Below are 27,565 nucleotides of genomic sequence, written 5' to 3'. Positions count from 1 at the left end.
CAAATTCACAATGTCGTTCCTGGAAATTATTCCATCACAAATGGAAACTTTAAAGCGTTTCTGCAGAAGCTTTAATAAAGAAAATATTGGACGTCAAAAATATGTTCATCCCAACAGGAACGGCTCATTAGAGGTACCTCTGTGAGCCTTATTAGTGGCATGAAAAAAAAATCCACATTTTTAATCGATCCACAGGATATCCCAAGCAGATGAAGAACGACCGGACAGTCGAAGGTTGACCGTCACATTGTGCTGGCTCGAATATCCTCCAAATCGAACGGCAGAGCCGACGTCGGATCGAGCGAATCAGAGCTCACGGGCACCGGTGGCCCGGTCTTCACACGGCCTTGCTCGCCTCGAAAACTCAAGCTCCTTCGTCCGTTGCCAACGCAGCATCGTCAGGCTTGACTGCCCGACACTCAAAGAAAGCAATCTAAAAAAAATAAATAATAATGATAAAAATTTTTTAAACTTGCTTTGGTCATTGGGCACAATTGGTTAGTCATTGTGAGCACGATACATGCGGAGCGGTATCATCGTGCTCTGGGTTCGAATACGACGGAAACAGAAGTTACACGCGCGGGTAACATTACATCAAGGAATACTACTACTTCCTTCTTTTTTGATCTTTATTGACTCGGTTCCAATGTTGTCACATCTGGCAAAACAAATGAGGAATTTGGCACAAACGGGAGCAGGGAGTCTACTCAAAATTTAATCCGACACGAGGGCGCAGTTGAACCGTCCAATCGGGGGTTTGAGTCCCGACCCGAATATAAATTGTCTGATTGGTGCTTTATTTCCTGGGGGCGCGGCTGTACCGCTGATGCAGTGCCCCTGTTACCAGCACGCTGGTTCTCATTTTGCCGATCTCAGAAGGATGAAAGATGACAGACCGAGTCGCGACCCACCTTGTGTTAATTTAACGGGCCCGAAAGGGGGCTCGAACTCAAGACCCGAGGATCTTTAGCCAGCCACCTTCACCGTTAAACCAACACCAGGCCTTGTGGTTGGGATAACTGCGGCTGTTAAATAACAGTAGGAGTAAAAGTGTGTCCGCTGAATGATTCACGACACGATGTAACAAATGACAAAGCAGCTCATGACGTTTTGAGATATCGTGCGACACCGTTTCTGACCCAGTCTCTCAATGGTGAAGAATCACTTTAACAAAAAAATTCTCGGATTCGGATTCGGATCTTCTCCAAAATGTAATCAATTCATCCTCGTCAGACACCAAACCTGTCCACCAAGTTTCGACCGAAGAACCCCTCGGTGGCGGAGGTAACAAGTCACCCATTTTGTATCAAAAATACTGTCGATAACAATTTGAAGGTTTTCAAATGCACGAACCCAAGAAAAATACACATTCCAAGCAGTGAAAAATGTCGTATTGCGATTAAAGAGCAGGTTGCGGGTCACCAAACATGTTCTGAAAAATTATCAATATGATTATATGTGCATTAGATAGTTTGATGCAAACTATTGTGGTTGCCTAACGATTGGGAAAATTAATTAAATTTAACTCCGAAGTTGTTATTTCTCGAGGCTGTTGAAAAAAAAGCAGCCGCGTGGCCATATATGGATGGTGACGTCACATTCTCCAAAACAAAGCGGATGCTCACTCGCTCAATGAAGAAGCGTCCAGTTCTTTCGCTTATTTTGAGCTTGCAACTAAGTGTCTATATTATCCTTTTTTATTTTGAATTATTGTAAAACAAAGTTATTTGGATATTTGTACATCGTGCCTCGTACGTGCGTCGTCATGTTTTGCGAAAATGGCTGGAAAACGGGTAATCGCTCCCACCGATTCCCGAAGGAATCAAACATTCGCCGGCAGTGGATAAGATTTGTACGAACAAAACGGGCGAATTTTCCCCCAAAGAAAACGGGTAAAGAGGACCCTTTGGATAGACTTGTCATTTGTGGTGACCATTTCACAGCCGAGGATTACGAAGGCAACGCTCCTGCTTCATCTTCTCACACTGTGTCATCTCTCAAGAGAGGAAACTCTCCTCAGCATACTGACAAGGTGGCTGGGAAGAAGCGACTACGTGCTGTGGATAAGCTCACATGTGCCAGGGTGAGTGCTGACACATGGACAGTCTGATATGTTGCAAATTATATTTCAATTCAATTCCGATGGCACTGATATTTGATGTGTAATAGTTTGCACATGTTTCTTGAGCTGTTGGTGAGAGATCAATGTCGACCAGTGAGTGAGTGGTGTGGGTAACGAGACCCTCGTTGAGGACACGGAGGAGAACGCTCCTCACACACCCGACACTGGCCACTGTGCTGTGAGCACTCAGTGCTCCATCATAGTATAAATTCCCATCATCCTCCGACTCGTCCTCGGCAATATCGGAATGAAAACACCCAATTTCATTGCCGCTGAAATCACTCTCCGATTCGCATCTCGCTATTGTTCACACGCCGTTTCTGAATGTTCACGACGTTTTCGGAGAACGTGACGTCATAGCATCTTCGGAAACTTCCGGACCGTTTTTCGATCACAAACAAAAGTTTTGACTTCAAAGTTAATTTTAGCATATTCTGAGTTTCAAATGTAAGATAATAAATGCACAACGATTATTAATGCAATTACAACCTTCGAATCACTCGAAGTCATCAGCGACCCAAAACCTGCTCTTTAAACAAAAAATGCCCATCCGAGTATTTCGATTCGAACCTTGCCACGGTGAGAAGCATGTGGAGATTCTCGGCCGTTATGCTATCCGGCTCCAACCTTCTCATCTCGACGAAGTCCTCTTCCACTGCCTGGAAAAGCAGAACGTCAAAAATGGTCCAAATTATTATTTATTTAAAAGGAAAGCTTTGTAAGCAGAGAGCACCTTGCACTTTCTACCTGGAAATCCAAGGGCACTGATGAGAGCCTGTACCGGTAATCTCTCCGTGAAGCTTGTAACCGCAGTGTGTTTGGGATTCCTCAGACACTCTTCAATTCAGCATCAGGCCCACCTGAGGCCCAAACTGAGGAAAGTCTTCTTAACCACCCATAAGAACGCATCCATGACATGTTTCTCCTTTCTTCCTTCACTCCATAAAAATGTTGGCAGGATGGACAATGCCCTTGTCAATGCTGACTGCCTTAACGCCGCCTTTTGCAGAACAGGCCAACGTCACCTCATCGCTCCAAACATTCAACTTCTTGTGACCTTTATTCCTACCAAGGTGGCGCAAATCCTGATAGCACCTGCTCCTTTCATGGTTATTTTCCGAGAGCATGGAACATGACACAAATAAGTAAGAACTGTCCAAAAACTAACACAACTGGAAACCGACCAGCGAGCCTTCTCCCCATCACACCAATGTTATGGAATGGATAAGCCAACTCCAATCTCCAACCATCAGTTCGGCTTCTGCCTCGGCCCATGATGGAGGTTATTCCAGCTTGGACATGCTGCTTCTGCTATGTGAGAGATAGATGCCCCCAATTTAAAACAAGAGGGCAACGCTACAATCACTGGACTTCTCTTGTGCATTTCATACTGTCTGGCACACCATCTTGATTTCTCAGCTAATGAATATCCAGGGTTCCCTCCAAGACTTCACAACGATGTCCAAAGGCATCACCCAATGTGTCGTGGAATACGACTCTCCACTGTGGACTGTTCTTGCTGCTTACCAACGTGTCCCCCTCCCCCCCCCCACAACTACCCAGTCAGGTCCCTTGAATTTCAGGCCCTTCATGTCACTGGAATTTTGCTTCAGGAAGTTCAGTCTCAGGGTCCTGCTTCTTGCTCAATGCAAGATACGGTACAAATTGAATAAATACGCAAGATACGGTGTAACTACGCTTGTAATTATAAATCTCTTACCTTGCTTATGACATCGTCGATATTATACTCCATCATTCGGGTCAGCGTAAGGTACACTCTGAACTTGTCCAACAAAGCAGGTGACAAGGAGTTCCGCAATGCCCCAAAGTACTCGTTAAAGTTGGCAAGGACGACTTGTGGCTTCAGTCGGACCTGACAGTCGCTCTGTGTTCGGACACAACACAAAGCCGTGACATGAACATGACGAACGAAGGCGGCACGAACCAACATTTCTATAACGGAGAATCGATCTGCACCAATCTCTCACCGGCAGCAGGGACTTTCCCTCAGATGTTACGACAATGTTAAGGTTGCAAGGAAACTCCATCTGGTGGAAATCAAAATCGTAGTCAACTTTTTGCCAAGTGATCGCATTCCCCAGTGCTGTGATGTTCTGAACACCTGCAAAAGACAGAGCAGCTTTGTCAACACTTCATGGACTTGATTACCTCGTTTTTAACATGAAGGTTGTTTCTGTATCCACGTCGTCCACCCCGTGTCCTCCCCGAAACGACATTCTTACCAGCATCCCTTGTTTGTCCGTCTCCGTTTATTTTGTCCCTCGGCCCTGATGTTGGTGTCCCCCCCCCTCTCTCTCTCTGCTGTTCCCTTTGTCCTGGTGCATCCTGATCCGTTCTATGTTCAAGCAGCTCTCACACGAGCGTTCACTTTGTATACGAAAAAGGGTTAGCCATATGATTGGTTAAAAGAGTTCCTAACGAAAAATATGGATGATACGATTGAAGGGAGAGGAGAGGGATTCCATGTTGTAGAGGTTTTCCCCCAGCAACCACATTCCCAGAACTCATCTCCAAGGTGGAAAAAAATCCTGCGACTTGTGCAGCTGTTCTGTGGTGGGACTCAAGTGGGCTATTTAGTTACTACGACAACTTTGCCCTTTCCCATTTTGACCCAATTATTAATTACTAGTAAATATAACCAGTCGCTTCGATGACGGGAATATTAAGGGAGTAGGAGGAGAGACAAAGAGGGGGGAAGAGGGAGAGAGAATGAGGGAGAAGGGAGAGAGAGCAGGGAAGGGGTGAGATGGGGGCAGTGTGAGGGGTAGCGAGAAGGGAGAGGGAGGGGACAAGAAAGGGGAAGATAGAGAGGGATAGGGGTGGGAGGGAGGATGTAGAGGAGTGGGAGAGAGAAGGGAGAGAAGTGTGAGAGAGTACCTGTTCAAGGTTCCGTTGTAAAATATACAGTGCCTATAGACAGTCTACACCCCCCTTCAAATTTTCACCATTTGTTGTCTTATAAGCTGGAAATGAATTGCATGAAATCAAACTTTTCCACCTTTATTTTAATATCGCAAACTACAACTTCCAAGTGAAAAACAAATTCGACAAATTTCAGAAAAATAATAATAATAAAAAAATACAAAACTATAATATCTTGGTTGGATAGGTGTGCACCCCCCTTCTAATAGCAATTGTAAATTAACAAAGGTGTAGCCAATCACCTTCAAAATCACACCCCAAGTTAATTGACCTCCACCTGTGTTAAATTTCAGTGATTCTTATTATTTCAGAATAAAATCAGCTGTTCCTGTAGGTTTCCTCTTCTGGGTTGTGCATTTCACAGCAAAGACTCAACCATGAGCACCAAGGAGCTTTCAAAAGACCTCCGGGATAAAGTTGTGGAAAGGTACAGATCAGGGTATAGACATAAAAATATTTCAAAGGCCTTAAATATCCCTTCGAACACAGTCAAGACAATGATCAAGAAGTGGAAGGCGTATGGTACCACCAAGACCCTGCCAAGATCAGGCCGTCCCTCCAAACTGGATGATCAAGCAAGGAGGATACTGATCAGAGAGGCCACCAAGAGGCCATTGGCAACTTTGAAAGAGCTACATGCCTTTATGGCAAAGACTTGTCTCTGTGTGCATGTGATAACAACATCTCCAGCACTCCACAAGTCTGGCCTGTGCAGTAGTGTGGCAAGAAGGAAGCCATTACTCAAAAAAGCCCACCTCGAGTCCCATTTGAGGTATGCAAAAAAATCACTATGAAGATTCTGAAGCCACGTGGCAAAAAGGTTTATGGTCTGACAAAACCAAAAATGGAAAACGTTACATTTGGCGCAAACCCAACACAGCACACCACCCAAAGAACATCAGCACGACTGTGAAGAATGGTGGTGGCAGCATCTTGTGATTGGATGTTTCTCATCGGCAGGGACTGGAGCACTTGTCAGGATAGAAGGGAAAATGGATGTAGCAAAATACAGAAAAATCCGAGAGGAAAACCTGCTTCCCTCCACAAAAAAGCTGAAATTGGGACGGAGGTTCAACTTTCAGCATGCTAACGACCCCAAGCACGCAGCTGAAGCTACACTGGAGTGGCTAAGGTTCCGGTACTTTTGCCGTGTCTCGCCATGGCTTTGAAACAAACAACCATGCAGCTTGTCCAGCACTCGCCAAGTGGCTTAAGCACTTAAGCAAGCACTCCAACAAAACAGATAAGGAACGGCAGGCTTGGCATGTGATTAGCGATCAGTTAGAACACATCATTTTGGGACGCCGGGAATGTCAAAGAATGTCCGAATTGGACAAATGAACACTTTTTTTTTTTAGCAGTTGCAACTGCTGCTAAAGGTCAATTCTGCAGTTTAGATTTTAAATGTTTGCTCAGGTTAAGAGATTCTAGAGCTTTTTGCATGTGTGGAAATGAAATAAAGCCATGAACACCGGCGGCTTCAGGCGTTTATAAGCGATTCCTAGTTATGAAGACGAGACTTTTGATGACGTGAGTGAGGAAAGTGAAAAACCGTTTTGAGCACTTTATCGTTAAGAAACTGTTGCGGCCTTTTCCAAGTCAAGACATTGTTGAGAGGGCCAAAAAAATTGTGACTTAAGACCCCAGCGAGGGAGAGCAAGCTGACCAACGATGAAGTCTTGATTAAGGATAATTAATGAAGGCCGTTAATTATCTTCACAACGAGTGTTTAAATTAATCAAAACACCCAATTTTCATTCCTTCCAACCCTTGAAGTTCCCTTAGTATGTATGCAAAGTTTGGGGCCGGGAGGTTTCATCGTTTTGGAATTATGGAGGACACGCGCGTGCACACGCACACACCAATTTTCTCCATAATGGCATAATCAGTTTGTTATAAATTTGATGACAAAAGCTCAATTGGTGAAAAATTTATGGCCTGGACAGACACAACTGCAAAAGCCCATCTCCCGTTGTGCGGGCGGACGGGCTAATCAGTACTACTTTTCACTTTGCATCCTTGTACAGAAAGACCCCGACATTCACGGGGCAAACGCCACTGAAAAATTCCGTGAATGTTGAATTCGCGAATGTTGGGGCATTGTTTCATTGGGGAAAGGGGGATAGTTTCCTGGCGGTTCGTGATGCATAAGTGAAGATTTAAAAATTTTACGAACACGAATGCACATGATTACAGTTTCATGATAAATGCTTACAAATAAAAAAACAACAATAGCAGGAAATGTTTCCAATTTGTATTAATGATACGATGTATTTATGATGATGATGATGATGATGATTCCCATTGTGTGCAGCATCATTGGTTAGGGGCATGGCTATGCCGCTGATGCAGTGCCCCTATTACCAGAATACTGCTGCTCATTTTGCCGACCTCGGAAGGATGACAGGCTGAGTCAACCCCCCCCCCCCCCAGGTGTTAATTCAGTGGCCAACGGGGCTCAAACTCAGGACCCTAGGATCCCAAGCCACCACCATAACCGCCAAGCCAACACCAGGTGATGATGATGTTGATGAGCTAGAATCCAGTAAACTCCTCTGAAGAGGATGCAGGTGAGGGTTAGGATTAGGGTTAGCAGGTAAATAAGAAAGAATGAGACCCAGAAGATGCTGCACTTACGTAGCTATGCAAGGGTTGTGGGTAGATGGAGCAGGGGTGGGTCGTGTGACCATTGTTTGTGGGAGATGGTGGTGGGGAATGATTTATGCGCAAATACAGCTGCTTAATGCGCGGTTGGTGGGAGATGGTTTTAGAACTGGTTTGTGTGCGCGGCTTTCGGGAGATGGTTGATGCGTGGCTGGAGGTGCTTTATGTGCAGTTGATGGAAGATGGTTTAAGAACTGTCGCGCACGTGGCTGGTGGTAGATGGTTTTCCGCCGGCAAAAACCGCGACGACACGAAGCACATGGCCGCCAATGCAGAAGCAGGTCACATTTAATGAACTGCGAATATGCGGGGTCCGCAAGTGTCAAATCCACGGACGTCGGGGGTTTCACGGTCATAGAAAAATCGAACAAAACCATTCAGCAGCAAATACAACTCATCAATTTCCCAATAATGCAATAGAGGTCACCATATCTTACCCATAATTGGTTGAAACACATAGTTTACATCACGCGTTTCATCGACAATCATGAACAACACATTTTTGCACCAACGTAAATTACTGGGAGATTCATGCAGGTTGCATTTACTCGTGAATTGTGCATTTTCTTTCATAAAAGCATACAAAGTAGAAGAACAATTTTCTAATCTAGTAATTCTCAGTTTTTCTAATTAACCCTGCGACCAAAGGTGGACGGAAGTTATGGTTTCACCCGCTGTCTATTTGTCTGTGAACAGGTTATCTCAAAAAAGTTGTGGATATATTCGGACGAAATTTGGTGGAGAAGCTGGGTGTGTGACAAGGAAGAATTGATTCGATTTTGGTGAAAGCCTGGATCTGGATCCGGATCGGAGAATAATTTTTTTTTTTTAATTTACAAAGCGATTCGTCACCATCGAGATATTTTGTTTTTTGTATACCTTGTCGAGGCTCGTGAGAGCTAACACACAACGCACAGCAAGGAGGGCATGAGACAAGAGGGGTGGGAGAGGGAAGGACAAAACAGTGGGGAACATGTGGTGCACAAGATGGATACTACAGGGACTTTCAGGAAGGAAAGCAGGGAATTTGAAGGAGGTGGGTTTGGGGTGGATTAACGGGGGTAGAAAAGATCGAGGATTTGGATGGGGGATGATAAGAGGTGGTGGTGAACATCTGTTTTGAAGGCCTGGAGGGAAGAATGGGAATGAATAGAGTGAGGGAGTTTATTCCAAAGGTGGGAAAAAAGAGGAATGAAAGAGTGAAGGTTAGCAGCGATTCATGATTTTGATAGTTTTACCAGAAGGGGGTTGTTGGCGGACCTTGAGCGCCCTGCAGAAATATAGTGGGGACAAATCGCAGACAGAGCAGGTGGGGCGAGACTGGAGGGGAGACGGTATGGGGGCCAAAAACAATATACTGTATCACATGATATTTCAAAAAGTTGTGGATGAGTTATGACAATACGAGCAGGATGAGTTGGTTGCGTGACAAGAACAAGCTGACTCGATTTTAGTTAAGGCCCGGATACACGTCTGGCCTATCAGTGGGATACAGAATGCAAACGGCTCAGCCAAGCGGAATTATGCGCTCCACCAAGTGCCGTTCTCGTTTTATTTCTGTTTCATGTCATCGATTTTTATCCGTCCGACATATATATCGGGGCGTATTATCCGATATCGGTCGTCCGTCCGTCCGTTCCTGTCCGCACTCGAACTCCCAAAGTTTTCAACTTTCACGTTTCATATTTGGCACATAGGTACAGACTGTGGAGACGGTGTGCCGTGACATACATTCGTCATCTAAAGTGGTTGCCATGGCAACCAGGATGCTGTTTTCCATGTAGTAGCACAATTCTGTATATACCTTCTTGTTCGGGCGTATATTGTGCTCACTTGAGCTCTTGTTCTAGAATGCTCTGCTGAGAACCTGGCCATGCCAAATAGTTACCTGTAACATCCAGCTGCCCAGTCTGAAGCTCCGTTTCATCGATCATAAGGAGAGATCCACTGGACAACTGTAGAATGCCAGCAAGCAGCCGATTGGCAGAATAATCTTTCCGTGGGCAGAACCGCTGTCCGTTCATCACCTCAAGTGTCATCGGCAGCCGAAACGACTATGAAGTCAATAGGAAGGGAATTAGAAGATGCCTCACAAATCTAATCAGCATGCATTGTGGACAAAATGTATGTCATTTTATATTAGCACCAGCAGGCAACAGTACAACAAGCATTTGCACCGACCGTGGTCAACGACAAACAAACATGTGGGAAAGGCAGAATCTGTTCATCCAGGTTGAGCAACATCCATACCCCACTGGAAGAAACTGGAAGAAATTTGAAACAACGGCTAGATGAACATGATAGAGAAATGAGGCTTGGAAAGGTGACCCAGTCAGTCATAGCACGTCATTGCCTGCGATCTGGCCCTAAATTTGATTTTGATGGGATTCGTGTCCTTGACACTACATCTAACAAACGGTACAGGTTGATTTTGGAAGCGTGGCACGTGAAGAGCCGGGAGGGTGGTCTAACTGGGGAGATGGTGGACATACCCACACAATACACATCTCTGATGCGAATGGCAAAAACTACTAGATGGTGCAAACGACTGGATAAGGTGAGCAACAAACACCACTCAATCCCAAACACCACATCCGCATGTGCACTACACCCAACGAGAACCCCCAACACTCGCACAACCAACACCTCATCATGCCCAACCCGGGCACGAAACCAGCCGTGTTCGCTACCCGTCAACACAAAAACAACAACAAGCACACACACACACACACACATACAACACCAGATCACATGGAAATAAAAAAACAAAAAGGAGCAGAGTACCACTTCAATAATGTGATTTTACGTTTGTTTTTGCTTTTGCAAAATAAAAAAAAGCGCTCCTCCATTTCACCTCGATCACCAGCACGTGACCGGAGATGAGCGGTCGTATCGAAATAAAAACCAGACACGTGCCGAGGCTGTGCCTGGGGTCCATTGTGCCTGATGAAGGTGGCAAAATTATGCCTGAGACCGGGTCTGCTCTCGCTTTTTTGATCAAACAAGCAGTCGATCGAGTTTTTTTACTTTTGTTTGGAAGCGCCTTCTTCTTGTTTAAAAATGTGTTATGTCAACTGCCTCAATCTGATGTATATATATATATATATTACATATACTAGATGACCCGTGAACCCGTGAGGTTCCTGTTGTGACAGCAGTTGATAAAAAAATCATTTCAAAGAAAAAAAAAGATAGCTCCAGCAAACGGTACCGCTGAGGTTGTTTGCATTGTTCAAATAATCCCGAAGAGTACTTGACTGAATCGGGAATTGATTTTTTAATATTTTTTTTCATTGCCTGATGTGAATGAAACTTGATATTGCACATCGATGTGAAAAAAACGGAGACGATAAAGTCGAAGAAATTATTGTGCGTCATCTTCTAAACACAATTTTATTTATTAATGAACACGGGAGTATTAGATCAAAATGGCGATGTTTATTTTATGCTTCAAAATAAATCGTTCTTTGTCTGTACTAAATATTTGAGATTTTAAAATAAATCATTTCAAGAAAAAAAAAAAAGATAGCTCCAGCGAACGATACCGCTGAGGTTGTTTGCATTGACCAAATAATCCCAAAGAGTACTTGACTGAATCGGGAATTGATTTTTTAATAAGTTTTTTTCGTTGCCCAATTTTAACGAAACTTGATACTGCACACCGCAGGAGAATAGTGAGTAAGGTGGGCCGAAAATTTTTGTGCTATTGTGTACCGTTTTGGCTGTATTTTGGGAACATACATACAAGATGAGTTTTAGTAATATATATATATATATATATATATATATATATATATATATATATATGTTCTTCTTTCGGCTGCTCCCGTTAGGGGTCGCCACAGCGGATCATCCGTATGATCCGCATAGTGATTTGGCACATGTTTTACGCCGGATGCCCTTCCTGACGCAACCCTGGTCGCCTCTTACAACACAGGGATATGGTACACCTATTTTAACCGGGGTATTCACCGGCCCAGTACACTGGTACTCACTTCGCCGACCTCGGAAGGATGACAGGCTGAGTCAACCCCCTGGTGTATTAATTCAGTGGCCTAACGGGGCTTGAACTCAGGACCTTTTGGATCCCAAGCTGCTGCCCTAACCGCTGCGCCAACACCAGGATATAGCTATATATATATATATTGGGTCGCCGAAATTGGTGACCCTTATTGTCAGTAATTGGGTAGTCGATCGAGTTGGAAAAAAAAGAAATCTCCAAAAAATTTTTTTTTGAGATTTTTTTTCGACCCTTATTGTCAGGTTTTCCGTCTGTGTGTGTGTGTGTGTGTGTGTGTGTGTGTGTGTGTGTGTGTGTGTGTGTGTGTGTGTGTGTGTGTGTGTGTGTGTGTGTGTGTGTGTCTGCAACGCGAGGCTCCACAGCACAAACCAGCAAACCGATTTCGATGAAACTTGGCGAACAGGTGCCATATGGGGATGGGAGTGTGAGCGTTTGAGTTTCGTTGCTAAGCAACCACCCGTTGCCAAGCAACGGGACTTTGAAATTTTTGAAAAATCATTAAAAATTAATTTTTTCGAAAATCAAAAATCACCTTCCAGGCTTTTATGCGCACTATAATCAACCTCTGTCAAAAATTTAGAGCCAGATGATATGAAAACTGTCAGAGAAGATTGACTTTGGATGAAACCTGGTCGAAAACAATAAAAAAACGAAGTTCGTTATATCTCAGACTACGAGTCAGATATACAGGTAGTCGTCGACTTACGACCTATGTGACTTACAACTGTTCGACTTTACGACCACTTAAAGTGGCCCCAAAAAAAAAAAAAAGCTTTTTTTTTGTATGTAAAATATACGTTGTTCGACACGACCAAATCGACTTACGACCGATTGGTCGGAACCAATTGCGGTCGTAAGTCGACGACTACCTGTACATGAAACTGGTATGGCAGGTTCATGGTATGTCCTAGTTATGTGTGAGAAAGAACCGTTGCTATGGACCCCTCCGTTTCCTAGCAACGGCCGAAAAACCTCTAAATGTGGGGGTATTTTAACGAAAAAACAATCTGCAGCATTAACCCTTGAAGCTAGAATTATGAATTTTCTTGTGCTTAATCCTCAGGTCATTCCCCATCGAACGGACCCATTGCATCAGGTTCTATTGGGTAGTCGACTACCCATGTCCGCCTACCGGCTTGTTCTGTCTGTTCATTTGTCATCAGCATAATTGATCGTAAACGTGGGCCGATTTTGACCAAACTCGGGTGGTAGGTACATCTTATGACCTAGTGCTTTGGAAATTGTGATGGTTGCTAGGGACGCTTTGGTTCCCTAGCAACAACCGCAAAACCTTCAAAATCGGTACCGTTCATGAGAAATCAATTCCGAAAGTCATTATCCCACCTAGGGTTATGAAATTTGGCACAAATGATCTCCAGGTGATGCTCTATCAAATATATTCTGGTTTTTGTGATATATGGAATACTTTATTCGCAGCGCCCCCTACAATTAGGGTATGCGCGAAAATTGGCGAAGATTGAAGGCCCCCTAGCGACCAGGTGAGTGCATCGATACGAATGAAACTTTTCAGGTTTATGGTACTCCATGAGTACTACAACTTTGCCTCAGGACATATTGACCGATTTCGCTTAGGTCAGGGGTCATAGGTCAATTAGCGCAAAAATCGATAATATGCGAGAGCTGGAGCTGCCTTCGCGCCAAATGCTACTCCTCCTAGGGTTATGGTCGGATGGTCATGAAAATTCACACTAATCGTCTGGAATACATTGTGCACAAACGATCGAGACGGATTCTCGATTTAGATCTTTGTTCACCCACAGCACCCCCTCGAACTTTGGGGATTTCCGATTTCAAACCGCATTTTCGGTACTTTTCATTCAAATGGATACCGAGTACTTATCAGTAGATGGAACTGGATGAGATTTGATATGCATAATCTTAAGGTGATTCCCTTTCCGCGACATGACATCCATTTTGCTCTATATCTTATAGTTTCCATGCTCGGCGACCCATCACCGCCTACCGGCTTGTGTATATATATATATATATATATATATATATATATATATATATATATATATATATATATATATATATATATATATATATATATATATATATATATATATATATATATGTCGTTCCATTGGCCCTTGGTTTCCACCATCACGGTTTTAACTATCGCGGCATTTTCCAGGAACCTAACCTCCACGATATTGGAGGGTTTACTGTACATGAGATTTAAACCGACTTGTGATCGTCCAATGGTGGTGCAGTGACTATCTCGGTCAGGAAAGGGGCGGAACTTGGACTGCACATGCACCTTCGGTGGGAAGACGACACAGTGAGGTCAATGAAGACGCCGTTATTTCTTGTGTTGACAAAATTACATGCCCAATCACATTTCGACTTGTCGATAGAAACATGTAACAATTGAGGTCAGTGTCAAAATAGTCCTAAGCTGACAAGTTACAAATGCCATTCAAATTTCTAACCATGTAAGATCCACAATACATGAATACTTTCGGGCTCCAATGGGACAAAGCTTGGAGGGTCAAAACGGGGAGACACGAAACAGCACAAAACAGCTGTGTTGTGAGTTTTAAAGTCTTCTGCCACGGTTACCGTTGGTACAAGCTGGCGAAGGATGGCGTACAACTCTTGGCTGTAATTGCTGTTCGCACAGCCACTCAGGTTCAGTGTGAATTTTCCCATCGGCATCACGTCACGCCTTGCATAGCTACACAGGAATGGCCATAATCAAGACAAACAGCACAATTTTATTTACATACTGTCATTTAAAAGAGACCTTCAAAGGAAAGACAAATGGACATGACAGAGGATAATTCTCATATTAGAGGTTAATAAAAAATAACATTTCTCTTACTGATAAAAAAAAAAAATCAGTCTCCAGCTTGTCATTATCAGAGGCACATAAACTTATCAAAATGGAACACACAATATTTTGACAATGCCTAACCAGTCAGTCTGGTTAAGCATTTTCATCATTGCCGAGACCTTACACCGAGTTGAAAAGATAGCCTAAAGGTACGTACATTCACTTCTAAGCTATCTCGCCTGGGTTGGGATTCAAACCCAGCTCGATACCATCATCCCGGTGTTTAACAGGCTCTAAGGTGATTAATAAACGTGTGTGCCGTCCCTTGGATGGATGCTAAATGGGCGTCGCGTCTGCCAGCATGCGTTGGTGGACGCGAAAGATCCCACGGCGTCCTTCGTGAAGAGTAGGCAAGCTATCGCCGGCAGTCTGAACGACTTACAAATTCCTGCCCTAACCAGCATTGCACCGGCGGCTCAGAAAGATCTCAGCACTCACAGAGTGCATCCGATAATTCTTCAAGATCTTGTGGGTTTTGAGGTCAGGCCCGTAATTAGTGTTCAACACACCACAAAGACCTGAAAGATGTTCTCGTGCTCTCGTCGCCCAACAAAATCCATTTCCTTATTGAGGCCCCATGGATACAACGGCATGCATCGATCACACTGATGAAAGACTTATGTGCAGCTGCTCTTCCATGGGCGTTTAATGAAGTGCAACACTTCAACTGCACTGATCCTTGCCTGACATTCCAATGAATCTCCAAACTCATTCATCACATCATGGAGGTTTGATATCATGCTTGTCACATCTGTTCCGCAGAGCAATCCATTGAAGGGTTCCTCTTGCTCGTTGTCCGATTGTCGATGGTCTGTTAGATTGACAGTTAAGGTTAGTGTTGCCTGTAATCCTTCAATTCACGATGACGTCCTCATCAGTTGATATGGGGGTGGCTCGAGAAGGTCGAAATAGTCCTGAAGGAGGTGCCAGCTATCAGTGAGTAAATTATCATTCCTTTTTGGAACTATTAACTCCTCCCTGTTGGACAATGCTTCGTAACTGTCTGACTCAGCTGTTCCCTTCTTATTTATACTGCGTCTGTCAATGATGTAATCAGTTGTGCAAATCAAAATATGCGTGGCAATGCCAGCGAGAAAGGTGTGTCCCATCACTTTTGCTATGATATTGGATGTGCAAAAGGGGCGAGGACACAGCCAATTGGAGGGAGCTGTCGTTGCAAGAATTCACATGAATTAAACGGTCGCTGCAATCGAGGCTTTATTGATGCAAATGGTCGATTTACAAATCTTCCCTTCGAACAAAACTCCAAGTCCCAAGAAAAGTTTCTGGAGTTAAGTTTCCATGCTCGGAGTTAAGTTGGAGTTAAGTTCTGGAGTTAAGTTGGAGTTAAGCCGACATCTTGGTTAAGTCACGAGCAAAGCCAAAGTGAAGCTTTACAGCACAGATGGATGGAAGAACTAGAGTTCATAGAACACCTTACCGCACGCAGTCTTGAGAAACAAGGGCATGGATGGGACATGGGACATGATTTAAATGACCGTATTTTCTAGTGTATAAACTGCGGCCGTGTATTAACCGCACCCATGTTTTTCACCCTCAAAATAAATAAATATATTGATCGTTTTTCGAGCATATTGATTGCGTGCTTTTGATACGGTCTGGCATCCCACCTGGCTCACCAAACTCTTTTCCGATGGTATCCAACGACATCTCCACTCATGGCTCGCAGACTTCCTCTCCTGTCGCAGTCAATGTGTGGCCCTTAACGGAGTTCTTTCATCCCCCCCTTCCTGTCCAGGCTGGAGTTCCTCAAGGTAGCGTTCTGGGCCCTGTTCTTTCTCTGGTTTTCATCAATGGTCTCTCCGACTCTCTGGAAAATCCTCTTTATCTCTTTGCTGATGACTCCACCCTCTGCCGACTCTCTGGAAAATCCTCTTTATCTCTTTGCTGATGACTCCACCCTCTGCCGTACCATCGGTCATCCCTCAGATTGGCTAGCAGCAGCTTCTTCCCTCTCTGCAGATCTGGGTAAAATCACAAACTGGTCCAACACGCGGAACATGTCTTTCAATCCGGACAAATCTCACACTCTCACAATGTCTCTCCGAAAGGACCATCTGGAATCCCCCCCACCCCCTCCCCCGCCCCCATCGACTTTCTCTACAATCCTCTTGAAGAAGTCCTTTCATTCAAGCTTCTGGGTCTCACCATCTGCCATGATCTTTCCTGGGAAAGCCAAATTTCCAACCTGGCCTCCAAAGCCAGTCGCCGATTGAGCATCCTCCGTCATGCAAAGTCCTTCCTTGGCACACCTGAGCTCCTGACCACATCCAAAGCTTTCATCCATAGCCTGATGGAGTACTGCTCTCCCCTCTGGGCTGGTGCTCCCACCTCTCACCTTTCTCGGCTTCATGCTGTGGAAACCAGGGCATTTAGGATTATTGGTATCTCCCGCGATGAGGCTGAGTCTTTGGGCCTCTCACTCTCTCACTGATGGTACGTCGGTGCTCTTTCTGTCTTCTACAATCTCCTCTCTGGCCTCAACCCCCGACCCCCCCCCCCCACCCACACTCTGTCTGCTGCAAGCAACACCCTTCTAGTAAAACTACCAAAATCACGAATCACTGCTCACCTTCACTCTTTCATTCCTCTTTTTCCCACCTTTGGAACAAACTCCCACACTCTCTCCAAACCCACTCTTCCCTCCAGGCCTTCAAAACACCTGTTCACCACCATCTCTTATCTTCCCCCATCCAAAACCACGATCTTTTCTACTCCCCTTAATCCACCCCAAACCCACCTCCTTCAAATTCCCTGCTTTCCTTCCTGAAAGTCCCTGTAGTGTCCATCTTGTTTACCCCGTGTACCCCACCCCATCGCTCTCCCTTCCACAGATCTCCTCATGTGTCTATTCCCCACTATTTTATGCTTCCCTCTCCCATCCCTCTTGTTGTACGCTACCAGTCAGGAGCGGAACATTGCTGCCAAATTTCAGCCGGATCGGCCCAGCGGTTTGGCCGGAGAAGTCGAAAGAGAAGGAGGACGGATGGTGCAAGATAACAATACCTTTTCTGGAATTCCAATTCCAGCTAAGCTAAACGTAGAATGCATTTTTAGAAACCAAAGGCGGCGGTTTGGATTTGCATGGAGAGCACAGATGCTTCGGAGTGAGGTCTGCATATCGTGCAATCCACTGACAAATTTTGTGGGACTCACACAGATGAGAGAAGGTGAAACAGAAGGTACTCAGCTGCCAGCTCGTCACCGAGAGTGGCATGAGTAAGAAAACCCAGCAGTTCCGCACGGGCAGCTCTCAGGTCTTCCATGGTGTCTACGTGAGCAAAAGGGGTACACAAGGCTCACGCAAACTTAGAACAAACAGTTCACCGTAATAGCATGGCCAGTAACTACAGCTGCATCTCTGATGAACGCGCAAAAGTCTGCGATCCTAAACCGCTCGCCACTTCCGAGGCTCCCGAACGGAAAAAGACGGCGCGAGTCGGGACCTGCCTTCGTGTGGGTTCCTGGGGAGCAACGGGTTTATGTGTCGGAGCTTTTGAGTGAAAAGAAGGTGCAGTCTGGGTACAAGGGAGGCCGGAGGATGATGGCAGCGATCTTCCTCGCTCACCTGCAATGCCGCTCGGGCTTCCGTTTCATCACTGTGAGCACCGTAGCGGCATGAACTTAAAAGGTTACACAGAGGAAAAAAAAAACAAACAATTTTTTTTCAAACCCAGTCATATTTGCATGTAAAAGGAGTGTGTGCGTGTGAGTGTGTTTTTTTTAAACAAAAATTATTCCAACAAACCTGTTGTCCTCAAGAAGGCTCATTGCTGGATCCATGCTAAGGATTCCAAACACCTCCACTACGTCATTCACTTTGAAAGTATCCCAGTTATCGTACACCTACAGAGAATAAAATCAATAAAAACAAGCCAACAAAACCCGCTCATAATACCCACGGATACGTTTGCAGGATAATTCACAAGATCTTGCTTTTTTTGTTTAGACACGTTCAATTGGTGCAGATGTCCGAGACGTTGAACAGCCACAGCCCGGTGACGCAGAGCTCAACAGCAATTCGTTGCTACTGTGCGGAAAATAAAACCCCGTACACATTGTTGATGGATCGGGTCGGAGGACGGCCGGAGCATTTCGCTGGCCTGGTTCGTTTTGAAAAAAAAAGGTCGATCATCGCGTACAGATACCCCGACCAAATTCCAAATTTCTGCTCTCACCTACGGGTGCATTGCATCAGAGACATCGGCACACCTCAGTGATGAGGCCACCTTTGCATGTCCTACTCGTTCAGCACACGTTGGACACCACAAAGATACAAAAAAAAGGCAAAGTTAGTACCTTCACAAGACAGGCAGGGCCTTTCTCTTCGGGAAGAGGGAAATTAAGGTCGAGGGGCAGCCTTGCGGTGCTGCCAGCATCGATTCCTGCCGGTCTTGGCTGTTCATGGCGCTTTACATTTCTGCCCAAACGACCATCCACTGCAAAGAACGACGAAGCAGTCAGGAAATTGGATTCTTGAAAAGGTCACAAAATGTCACGTTCGTTATTAGAGTTATGAACAGCATCAAATATACGCAGTGTACCTGCAGCCTGTGTCGATCCGTCCTCGTCCAAGCTCCGTTTGTTTCTCGCCTCACAATGCAATGTCGACGGAGATGTACGGCCCTGTTCCAGCTGATAAAATTTGTGCAAATCTTCCGTAAAGGATAACACAGCTGGAGGAGAGGGCTCGCGTGGTCTGGAAGCAACGATATCCTTCCGACCAAGTGAATAATGAAAGGTGGAAAGTTTGAAGAACTCTAGACTGCAATATTAAATCACGTGCCGTCAGAAGAGAGCAGTATGTCCCAGAACAGCGGTCAAAATACATGTTGGTTCTTTAAAATGGTTCATCATCATCTCCAAACGATGTTGGCTGAGGAAGCATTCCATAAGAGCACTTAAAATCCAAAATGAGAAACTTTTCAAAATTCAGAACTAAACTATCAGGAGAGAAAAAACATCACTGAGCCGAAGTAAAACATCACTGTCCAAGAGAATGAGCGTAAAGATTTGCAGGATATTTCCTTGACCCAGGCCGCTTCTCCCGGAATGGGAATGCAGTACAAGGTCTGCCTGTCAGCTGTGAAGTTCCTCTCGAATTGCAGGTTGGCTTGCTGCGGAATGGGAGGCACAGAGAACCGGTCATTGGCGCACTGGTCGGAAAAAACGGTCCACAATGGATATTTTTTCAACGCTTTAATCTCAAAGGGAGTGAATCTGTAGCAATGTTAACGAGAGCATCCGCTCTTCATTTAACCACGCTTCTGCGGTGCAAAGGAGCCACCACCTGGACACGCGTTTTGCTTTCATCGATGCTCATCAGAGGTTCCCAGCACTTGGTGCGAGTTGTCCGAGGTCATAAGATGCTCATGGCCATACACGGCAAACGTCTCAACGTCTGAAACTTCCTTAAGCCGTTGTAGGGTTTCAAGTAAAATATCACGATGAAAAGTTTTGCCTTTAAAAATGTCACACTCACCGCACAATCAACGACGTCGCGGTATTTCCCCGATTTCAGCACCTTAAAAGAAAGCAACAAAATAATTTTGCATCACTCAACAATTTATTCCCAAAACAGCAATCCATATTTATATGCTGTATATAATCGGCGGCTATTGCAGTCTGTCTGTCCCACACTGAAACACAGAAACACTCCGAGCAGAAAAAAAAACAAAAAAAAACAATTCAGAAAAAGTTTTTTCAAATTATTCCAAACCGATGAGAAGATTATAATATTGCCTCGATTTAACTCTTTCAACCGGCACAAGAACAAAAGGCTTCCTTTTATTTTTCTATTGTGTTATTTCTTTTTACCACGGGCTGTGTTATCGGCTGGTTGAGCGGCGGTTGATCTTTGTGCCCGTGGACTTGCTTCGGCCCACGGTGTGGTCGAGTGGATCAGCTGTTTGAGCGGCGGTTGATCTTTGTGCCCGTGGACTTGCTTTGGCCGGCCGTGCGGTGGAGCGGATTGGCCGTTTGAGCTGTGGTTGATCTTTTTGCCCGTGGAGTCGAGGAGGTCCGAGCGTGGGAGTCAAAGAGTGCATTTGCGTGAGCATGATGAGTTTTCAGCTAAGTCATTTTTGTGAAAAGCATTTACTTGTAAGCTGAGTAAGCACAGATTTAATGTATTAAGGAGAGTGGGGACAGCAGGACATAAGGAAGGGGAAGAGTGGGGGGGGGAAGAGAAGGAGGAGTGAGAGGGGTGGGAGAGAGGAGTCGAGTGTGGAGGGAGAGGGGTGGGCAAGGGCGAGAGGGGGAGAGAGTGGAGAAAGAGCAATGTGTGTACGCACATAGGATTATGATAACATCCGAGGATAGTAGGTCCAGCAGGTCAGCCAGGGTCGTGCTGCTGATTGATGACCTGAGCATCCAAAACTCATCAAGATGGTACTAGTTCTGCCAGGTTGGCAGCGGATAAGCGAGGTCAGGCGAGGTAGTTTGAATGTAGGATCAATTGGGGGGGGGGGGGAGTCAAAGTGATGTAGAAGATGCAGAGGAGGAGGTTGGAAGTGTTATGTGTGCAGGAGACCAGATGGAAAGGAGATAAGGTGAGGAGGTTGGTAGGAGGATAAAAGCTGTTGCACGCAGATGGGGACGGAAGGAGTAATGGTGTGGAAATAATAGTGTCCGAAGAAATCAGCAAGCAGGTGGTCAGAGTGGAAAATGGGGGGGATGGATAGTTATGCCATGGTTGGTCATAGAGAGGCAAATGGTTTGTGTTATGTCAGTATATTGGCCACAAGCGGGAAGGACTGTGGCGAAGAAGCAAGAATTCAGGAATTCAAGGGAGAAGATGATGGGAATGGTTGAGCTGGAGGTGATGCTGTGCATTCCGGGGGACTTCACTGCACATATGGGAGTACCGGAGCCGGGTGAAGAGGAATGGTGTTGGTAAATTTGGTTGGGGAACGAGGAATAAAGGTCAAGAGCCGGTGGAGCTGGTGACCAGGAAGGGGATGGCCATAGCTGGTTCATTCTTTCAAAAGTGGGAAAGCCACAAGATTACCTGGAGGAGTGGATGGTACAGAACAGAGTTGGATTAGGTGGTGGTCAGGCAGTGACGGTTGTGGAGAGTTAAGGATTGTAAGGCAGTGGCAGGTGAGCATGTTACCACCCAGCACAAGTCTGTGGTGTTTGTGGTATGGATGAGGAAAAGGAGAGAGATTAAGAGCAGGGGTCAGAAGATTATTAGGTGGGGGAAGTGTTGGGGAAACGTCCTCATAGAGTTCAAGGAGAGGTTGAGGGCCAGGTATGATCACCTTCATGAAGAAATGGAAGGTTTGGAGGAGGAGGAGGAGGAGGAGTGGAAGAAGTACGTCGAGGTGTTTTGGGGAATTGCAGACGTTTTGTGTGGAAGGACGTCAGGAAAGGGTGCATCGTCAATGGATAGAAACCAGGTATAGTGGACAGAGGAGGTAGCAAAGGCAGTTGGTGAAAATAATGAGGTTTGGAAAAGGATAGAGAATATCATGGATCGGGGGAGGCAGCCAGATGTGGCGTTGCTGCGCCTTTATGGGCAGAAGAAGAAATCGGCGAGGAGAGCTGTGGATAAGGCGAGGAATGATATGGAAGAGGTGTACAAGTTGGAAGAGGATGGTGGGAGGAAGATGATATATAAATTGACTCATGACAGGGATGATAATTGTGAGGACATGAAGGGGGGGGGCAGTGATCAAGCATGGTGGTGGGAGGCCAGTGACGGAGAGGGGGCAGTAGTGAAGGTGTGGGAAGGATATTTCAAAGAGATGTTAAACCGGCAAGGAAGCAACAGTGAGCTGGAGCTACCGTGTTATGTATATGGGTTTGTGGAGTTGGTGGAGATCACAGAGGAGGAAGTGTGGACAGCATTGAAAAGGATGAAGAAGGGAAGAGCGCTAGGAGACGGTAGCACCGACGGAGAGACAACAACGGAGGCTGCAGGCTTGCGAGTCAGGGGGATTGTGGGAGTGAAGGATATTAGTAAGGTAGGGGTGGTTGGAGAGTGGAGGGAGTTGGCTGAGGACAGAGGGCGTTGGAGGAGTATCGTGGTCAAGACAGGGCAGAAGTTTGGTGCCATCGGACCTCACCACTTAGAAAAGAAAGAGGAATAGAAGAAGAAAAGTTATCTTTTTTTAACCATGGGCTTCCAGCTAGTAATTAGTGACGTCAGAATTTTGAAAAAAATTTGTCAAAGTAGAAAAAATAATTATCATTCATCTCTTTTACTCTCTATTCCTCTCTTTCGTTATCTATCTCTCTGAGAAGTGAAATATTGCAGAAATTTTTCTGTAAGGCTCACTTGGCTGCGCCTGGACGGGTTTGAGGGTTGTGGAGCGACGGCTGAAACCCGAATCCTATCCAGGTTCCTCCTGATGACTCCATCTTTACTCTTTACTGCTTTGGCTTCCTTCTTGGTCTTCCGTTCCATTACAAGTACGAGCAGAGTACCCTTCCTTCGGGCGATCTTGTTCCAAGCATGCAACACGTTCTCCTGGCACATCCTTTTATTCGGATGGTGTAGAGTCAACAGACTACTGCCAGATCGCTCCCGAAAATAGAAATTAACCGGGTTACGTACATCATGACAGCAAAAACATGCGTACTGTCTTTGTGAATGTACCATACGTCGTGGTTATACAGCTCGGTTAATTCCAATTGCACATCCCCCTTCACCCCCCCCCCCCCCAAAAAAGGAAGAAAAATGCCAAGATGGGCAAAAAAACAATTATAGGCTATGAATAAATAAATAAATAAAAACTTGCGCAGGCACAACTTCAGGGTACCCTCATTAATCCCGAAAAGTTTCAGCTTCCTCGGTCAAATCCTCTCAGTGGAGTAGATCGCACGCATGCACGCACGCACGCACGCACGCACGCACGCACGGGGCAACCTTCCACACCTTCTCTTGCGTGTTGGGGTCCAGCACTTCGTACACCCCGGCATAAAACTCTGGGTCAAACATGTCTTGCACCATGCACCGGAAACGTACGAGGCAGTTTGGCTGAAGGAGGTGCAGCGGAACGTCGTTCAGCGAAGGCACCTGCAGGATGCAATATGTAAAAGTACAAACACCTGTAAACACCCCAACACCGTTGACTTAGGTATGCAATGTTTTCCATCTGAAACCATTTACGAGAATAACAAATCCTTGCAACTTAGGAAGAAATTTCTTCCGGTGTAGTGATTTTTGTCAATATTCGGTTAATGATGATGGTAATTACCTCCACCACCGAAGGTGGACGGTGGTTGCGTTTCACCCCTATCTGTCTGTCCGTCTGTCTGTCTGTGAACAGGACATCTCAAAAAGTTGCGGATGAGTTGAGACAAAACTTGGTGGACAAGTTGGTTCGGTGGCAAGAACAAGCCGATTCGATTTTGGTGAAGATCTGGATCTGGGCCATCGGTGGGATGCAAAACGTAACCTGTTCAGCCTGGCGGAGGTACGCGCTCCACCGAGTGCCGTTCCAGTTGAGATCATGTTCCAAGATGTAAATTTATTTCTATCTTTACAAATTAGCAGAGACTGGTGCGGTATCATGATGCAGCCTTTCGGGGAATGGGATTTCATGAGGGGGAACGGGAGAGACGATGGCAATAAAGGCAACGGATGACTCGCAAACACTGAACCCATTACGTGCCAAGTGAAGAGTGCTCTGTATATTCGCACGCCAACCAACAGGCCCAATTATTCCCACGCTCGTGTGGGGTCGGCCGGGGAATGTTTTTGTCTCAAGTCTTTCAAGAGCCGGCTGGCCATGATTTGGGGATGAACTTAGAAATTGTTTGGGGGTGCCGGTGATAACTTGTAGACTTTGCTAAAGATTCATGAACCGTGTAGTGGGATAAACGTACACGTTTATCAGAAGGATAGCAGAAGGGAACCCCAGTTTAACATCCACAGGAGGGATGGCGCGCTTGGTGATGCAACGCACCGTCTACGAAGCACCAATCTTACAGTTTATAGTTGAATCAGGAATTAAACCCAACTGAGAAAACACAAAAGTAAGTGCAGTCACCACCTCTGCACCATTTTGTTGGACCCTCAGATACCATTGCTGAGAATTTCATCGGGATTGGGCGTCGGTTCATCGGAGGGACCGAGGTGCTGGTTCATCGGAGGGTTTGGGTGCTGGTTCATCGGAGGGACCGAGATGTGAAAGTTTATCTTCAAATAACTGAATCAAAGCCGTGGGACACACCTCAGGAGATTGCCCTACTTCTTGAGGTTCAAGGTCTCCACATGTGCATTTAAAAATATGGTGTTTCTCAGATGGTTTTTTTTTTCCACAATTTGCTGAACATGTTTACCTTTGGGAAAGTAACTTTGCCAAATTATGTTAGACCGTCATGGGCAGAGGTAAACCTTGGTGTTACCATCCAAATCCCATACAGTAGGTAGATCTGCTACCATCTACTGTCCTTGAAATTCCAGGTGAAAGTGCATTGATGCCTCCGAACGTCTTTATCCGACTATGCAATACACGGACAAGGTCCATCAATAAGTCGTACACACCTGCAGGAGGGGGTGAGGGGAGCTGGGGACAGGTAAAATGACTCCGTTAATGTTCTGGCACTTCACAAGGGATGAGTTTTCACGACTCTAAATATATTTTTAAAACGCCATCACACACCATTGTTCACCACCCGTTTCCTGACCTCCCACCCCCCCAATCTCTTTTCCATTCAACTTCCTAACCCTTTATAATGTCGGTGAAAGCAATAACGCTGATGTAACTGAACTCATACCTGCATCATCGAGTCGTCTTCTTGAAGCTTGTCTTCAAAGAATTGAATTGCCGATTGTTGCCAGTCACTGTCTGAACCATTGTGTTCTGTGAAAATATCGAGGAACATTCATTAGGGGAACAGGGTCGGATTTGAGGGGTGGGGGGGGGGGGGGTTGAGTAGTTGCTGGGCTTGGGGTGCTCCTGCCACAAAGCTACAAGAGGGAAGTTTGATGTCGGAGAAGACCATTCGGCCCATCATGCCGAATGAATTGGGGGACGGGGGACGGGCAGAGGAATGGGGATGAGAAAAGTGTGGCAGGATCAGGGACATCAACACCGTGTTCAGGGTCTTTAGATCCTCGTGGAGGATCTCTAAGTCTTACTCACGTTGTTGTTCTTGTGGACTTTTTTGTTTCGCAGCCTACAGTTTTCATCGAAACTTCCTGAAACTTGGTGTATACATGTAAAAATACCCTGCGCAGACAGTAACCATCTCCGATTTTGAAAATTCCTCCGAGAAAAAAAGTTATGACGTCAAAATATCTCCGCTAATGGAAATCGCCGAAAAAAATTATCTCCGAAACTAGGCAAGCTTTTTTGAATTCTGTTTGTGGGAATCGAACAGGGCATTAGCAGAGATGAATTACCGCACATATGATACATCACTATGACGTCATATCAATTTTTATGACGTCATTCCTATTTTTGACATTTTTTGTTTCACAACCCAGAGTTTTCATCGGATCTTCGTGAAACTTGCCATGTATATGCAGAAAGCCCACGTGCAGACAGTAACCATCTCCGATTTTGGAAATTCTTCCTTGAAAAAAAAGTTGACGTCATAATATCGCCGCTAATGGAAATCTCCTATATCATTATCTCCGAAACTAGGCAAGCTGCTTCAATTTTGTTTTCGGGAATCAAGCCGGGCATTAGCACGGATACTTTATCGCAAACCTGATACATCACAATGACGTCATATTCGTTTTTAATGACGTCATCATTAAGAGGACGAGGATCTTGGCTCATTTGAGCTTGTTTATTTAATTTTGGGGGGTTCGGGCGAAGACAAATCTCAGGTCAGCGTCAATTAAGATTATTAATATATACCGTCATTATTGATATATTTGTGCGATTCCCTGGTCTCCACAACTTTTAATGACGATTTGAACCTACGTTTGCAAACTTCTTCACGACGAATCAAGAAACGGAGAATACTTCACCGAATATCTTGTCGATGACAGCCAAAGGCCGCTGCAGCCAATCTCCAAAGTCCGCCATGTGTGAGAGCCTGAATGGCGCGAAACCTCACGCTTGCTGGAGTGGAGGGGCGGAGTCTAAATGGTGGGCGGAGTCTATATGGTGGGCGGAGTCTATATGGAAGGCGGAGTCTATATGGTGGGCGGAGTCTATATGGTGGGCGGAGTCTATATGGTGGGCGGTCCCATTCCTTTTTAGGTAAATTTTTAGTCGTTCCTTCCTTTTAGTTTTACTCATTTTCTCAATTATTTTTTGCATTGTAAAAATTGAATGAAATCCCGTCGTTATTTATCAATCCTTATGCGGCATCGAATTTGTCCGTTACAAAATTAGCTTTGCTTCAAAGTCACAGCTTAGCCTGATAACAGGAATAAACAAGTATTTCTGAATGAGAAAAGATTATAAGAATGCATTTGTAGTTGTTCGACGACTATGTGGAGACATTATACATTCTATTATGTAAAAAAAAAATAAAAACTACACTACAAATACGTCATCTTACGTCATAAACTGAGAAAAGGAAAAATACACAAATACGTCATTTTATTTACTTTTTTATAATTTGCGTATTGTTTCGAAGTATTATATATATATATCACTTTTTTAAGAATATTACTGCGTCGTTGAAAAACTACAGCAGGATATGGAGGAAGGAGGAATACAGGCCACGCAACAAATTGAAGAATTATACACCCCACCATTTCGGCGTAACAATAAAAAAAAATTCTTCTTGGTTCCGGTTCATTTATCAGCGATAAAACAATAGACTAAATAAAATATGCTTTATTACGAGTTGAAAGAAAAAATATTAAAGTTTCAACGCATCGACGAAGCCACGAACTCGAGATATGACCTGACGCTAACTATACCGTCGTGGCTGCGAGAAAGTGTTCAATTTAATAAATGTGTTTGCCGCCAAAAAAAAATTGTGATTTTTCTTTCCACATGAAAAAATATACATTATT

General features: G+C 45.0%; 1 protein-coding gene across 2 annotated transcripts; it reads right to left on the bottom strand.

The window, feature by feature from the left end:
* Positions 1-54: 54 nt before the first annotated feature.
* MCMBP (minichromosome maintenance complex binding protein) lies at positions 55-26,718 on the bottom strand. 2 transcript variants are annotated; one of them, XM_085876859.1, is made up of 16 exons: positions 26,564-26,718; positions 25,360-25,445; positions 23,513-23,653; positions 20,114-20,155; positions 19,656-19,748; positions 19,176-19,278; positions 18,931-19,070; positions 18,380-18,477; positions 18,082-18,254; positions 17,788-17,902; positions 14,337-14,451; positions 9,618-9,783; positions 4,111-4,244; positions 3,843-4,007; positions 2,693-2,781; positions 55-433 (listed from the first exon to the last, which is right to left on the bottom strand). In XM_085876859.1, exons 1-16 carry the CDS (start codon positions 26,619-26,621, stop codon positions 307-309), a joined length of 1,845 nt encoding a protein of 614 aa, XP_085732985.1. In that variant the 5' UTR covers positions 26,622-26,718; the 3' UTR covers positions 55-306. The 2 variants fall into 2 exon arrangements, with proteins under 2 accessions (XP_085732985.1, XP_085732992.1); XM_085876866.1 differs by having other exon boundaries at positions 18,082-18,230.
* Positions 26,719-27,565: the final 847 nt, after the last annotated feature.

The sequence above is a fragment of the Eptatretus burgeri genome, chromosome 1, assembly GCF_056783735.1.
Source record: "Eptatretus burgeri isolate ZD-2024b chromosome 1, Ebu_testis_v1, whole genome shotgun sequence".
In the NCBI taxonomy this organism is placed as follows: Eukaryota; Metazoa; Chordata; class Myxini; order Myxiniformes; family Myxinidae; genus Eptatretus; species Eptatretus burgeri.
Note: the sequence above shows the minus strand (reverse complement) of the source record. Positions and strands in the feature narration are given on the sequence as shown.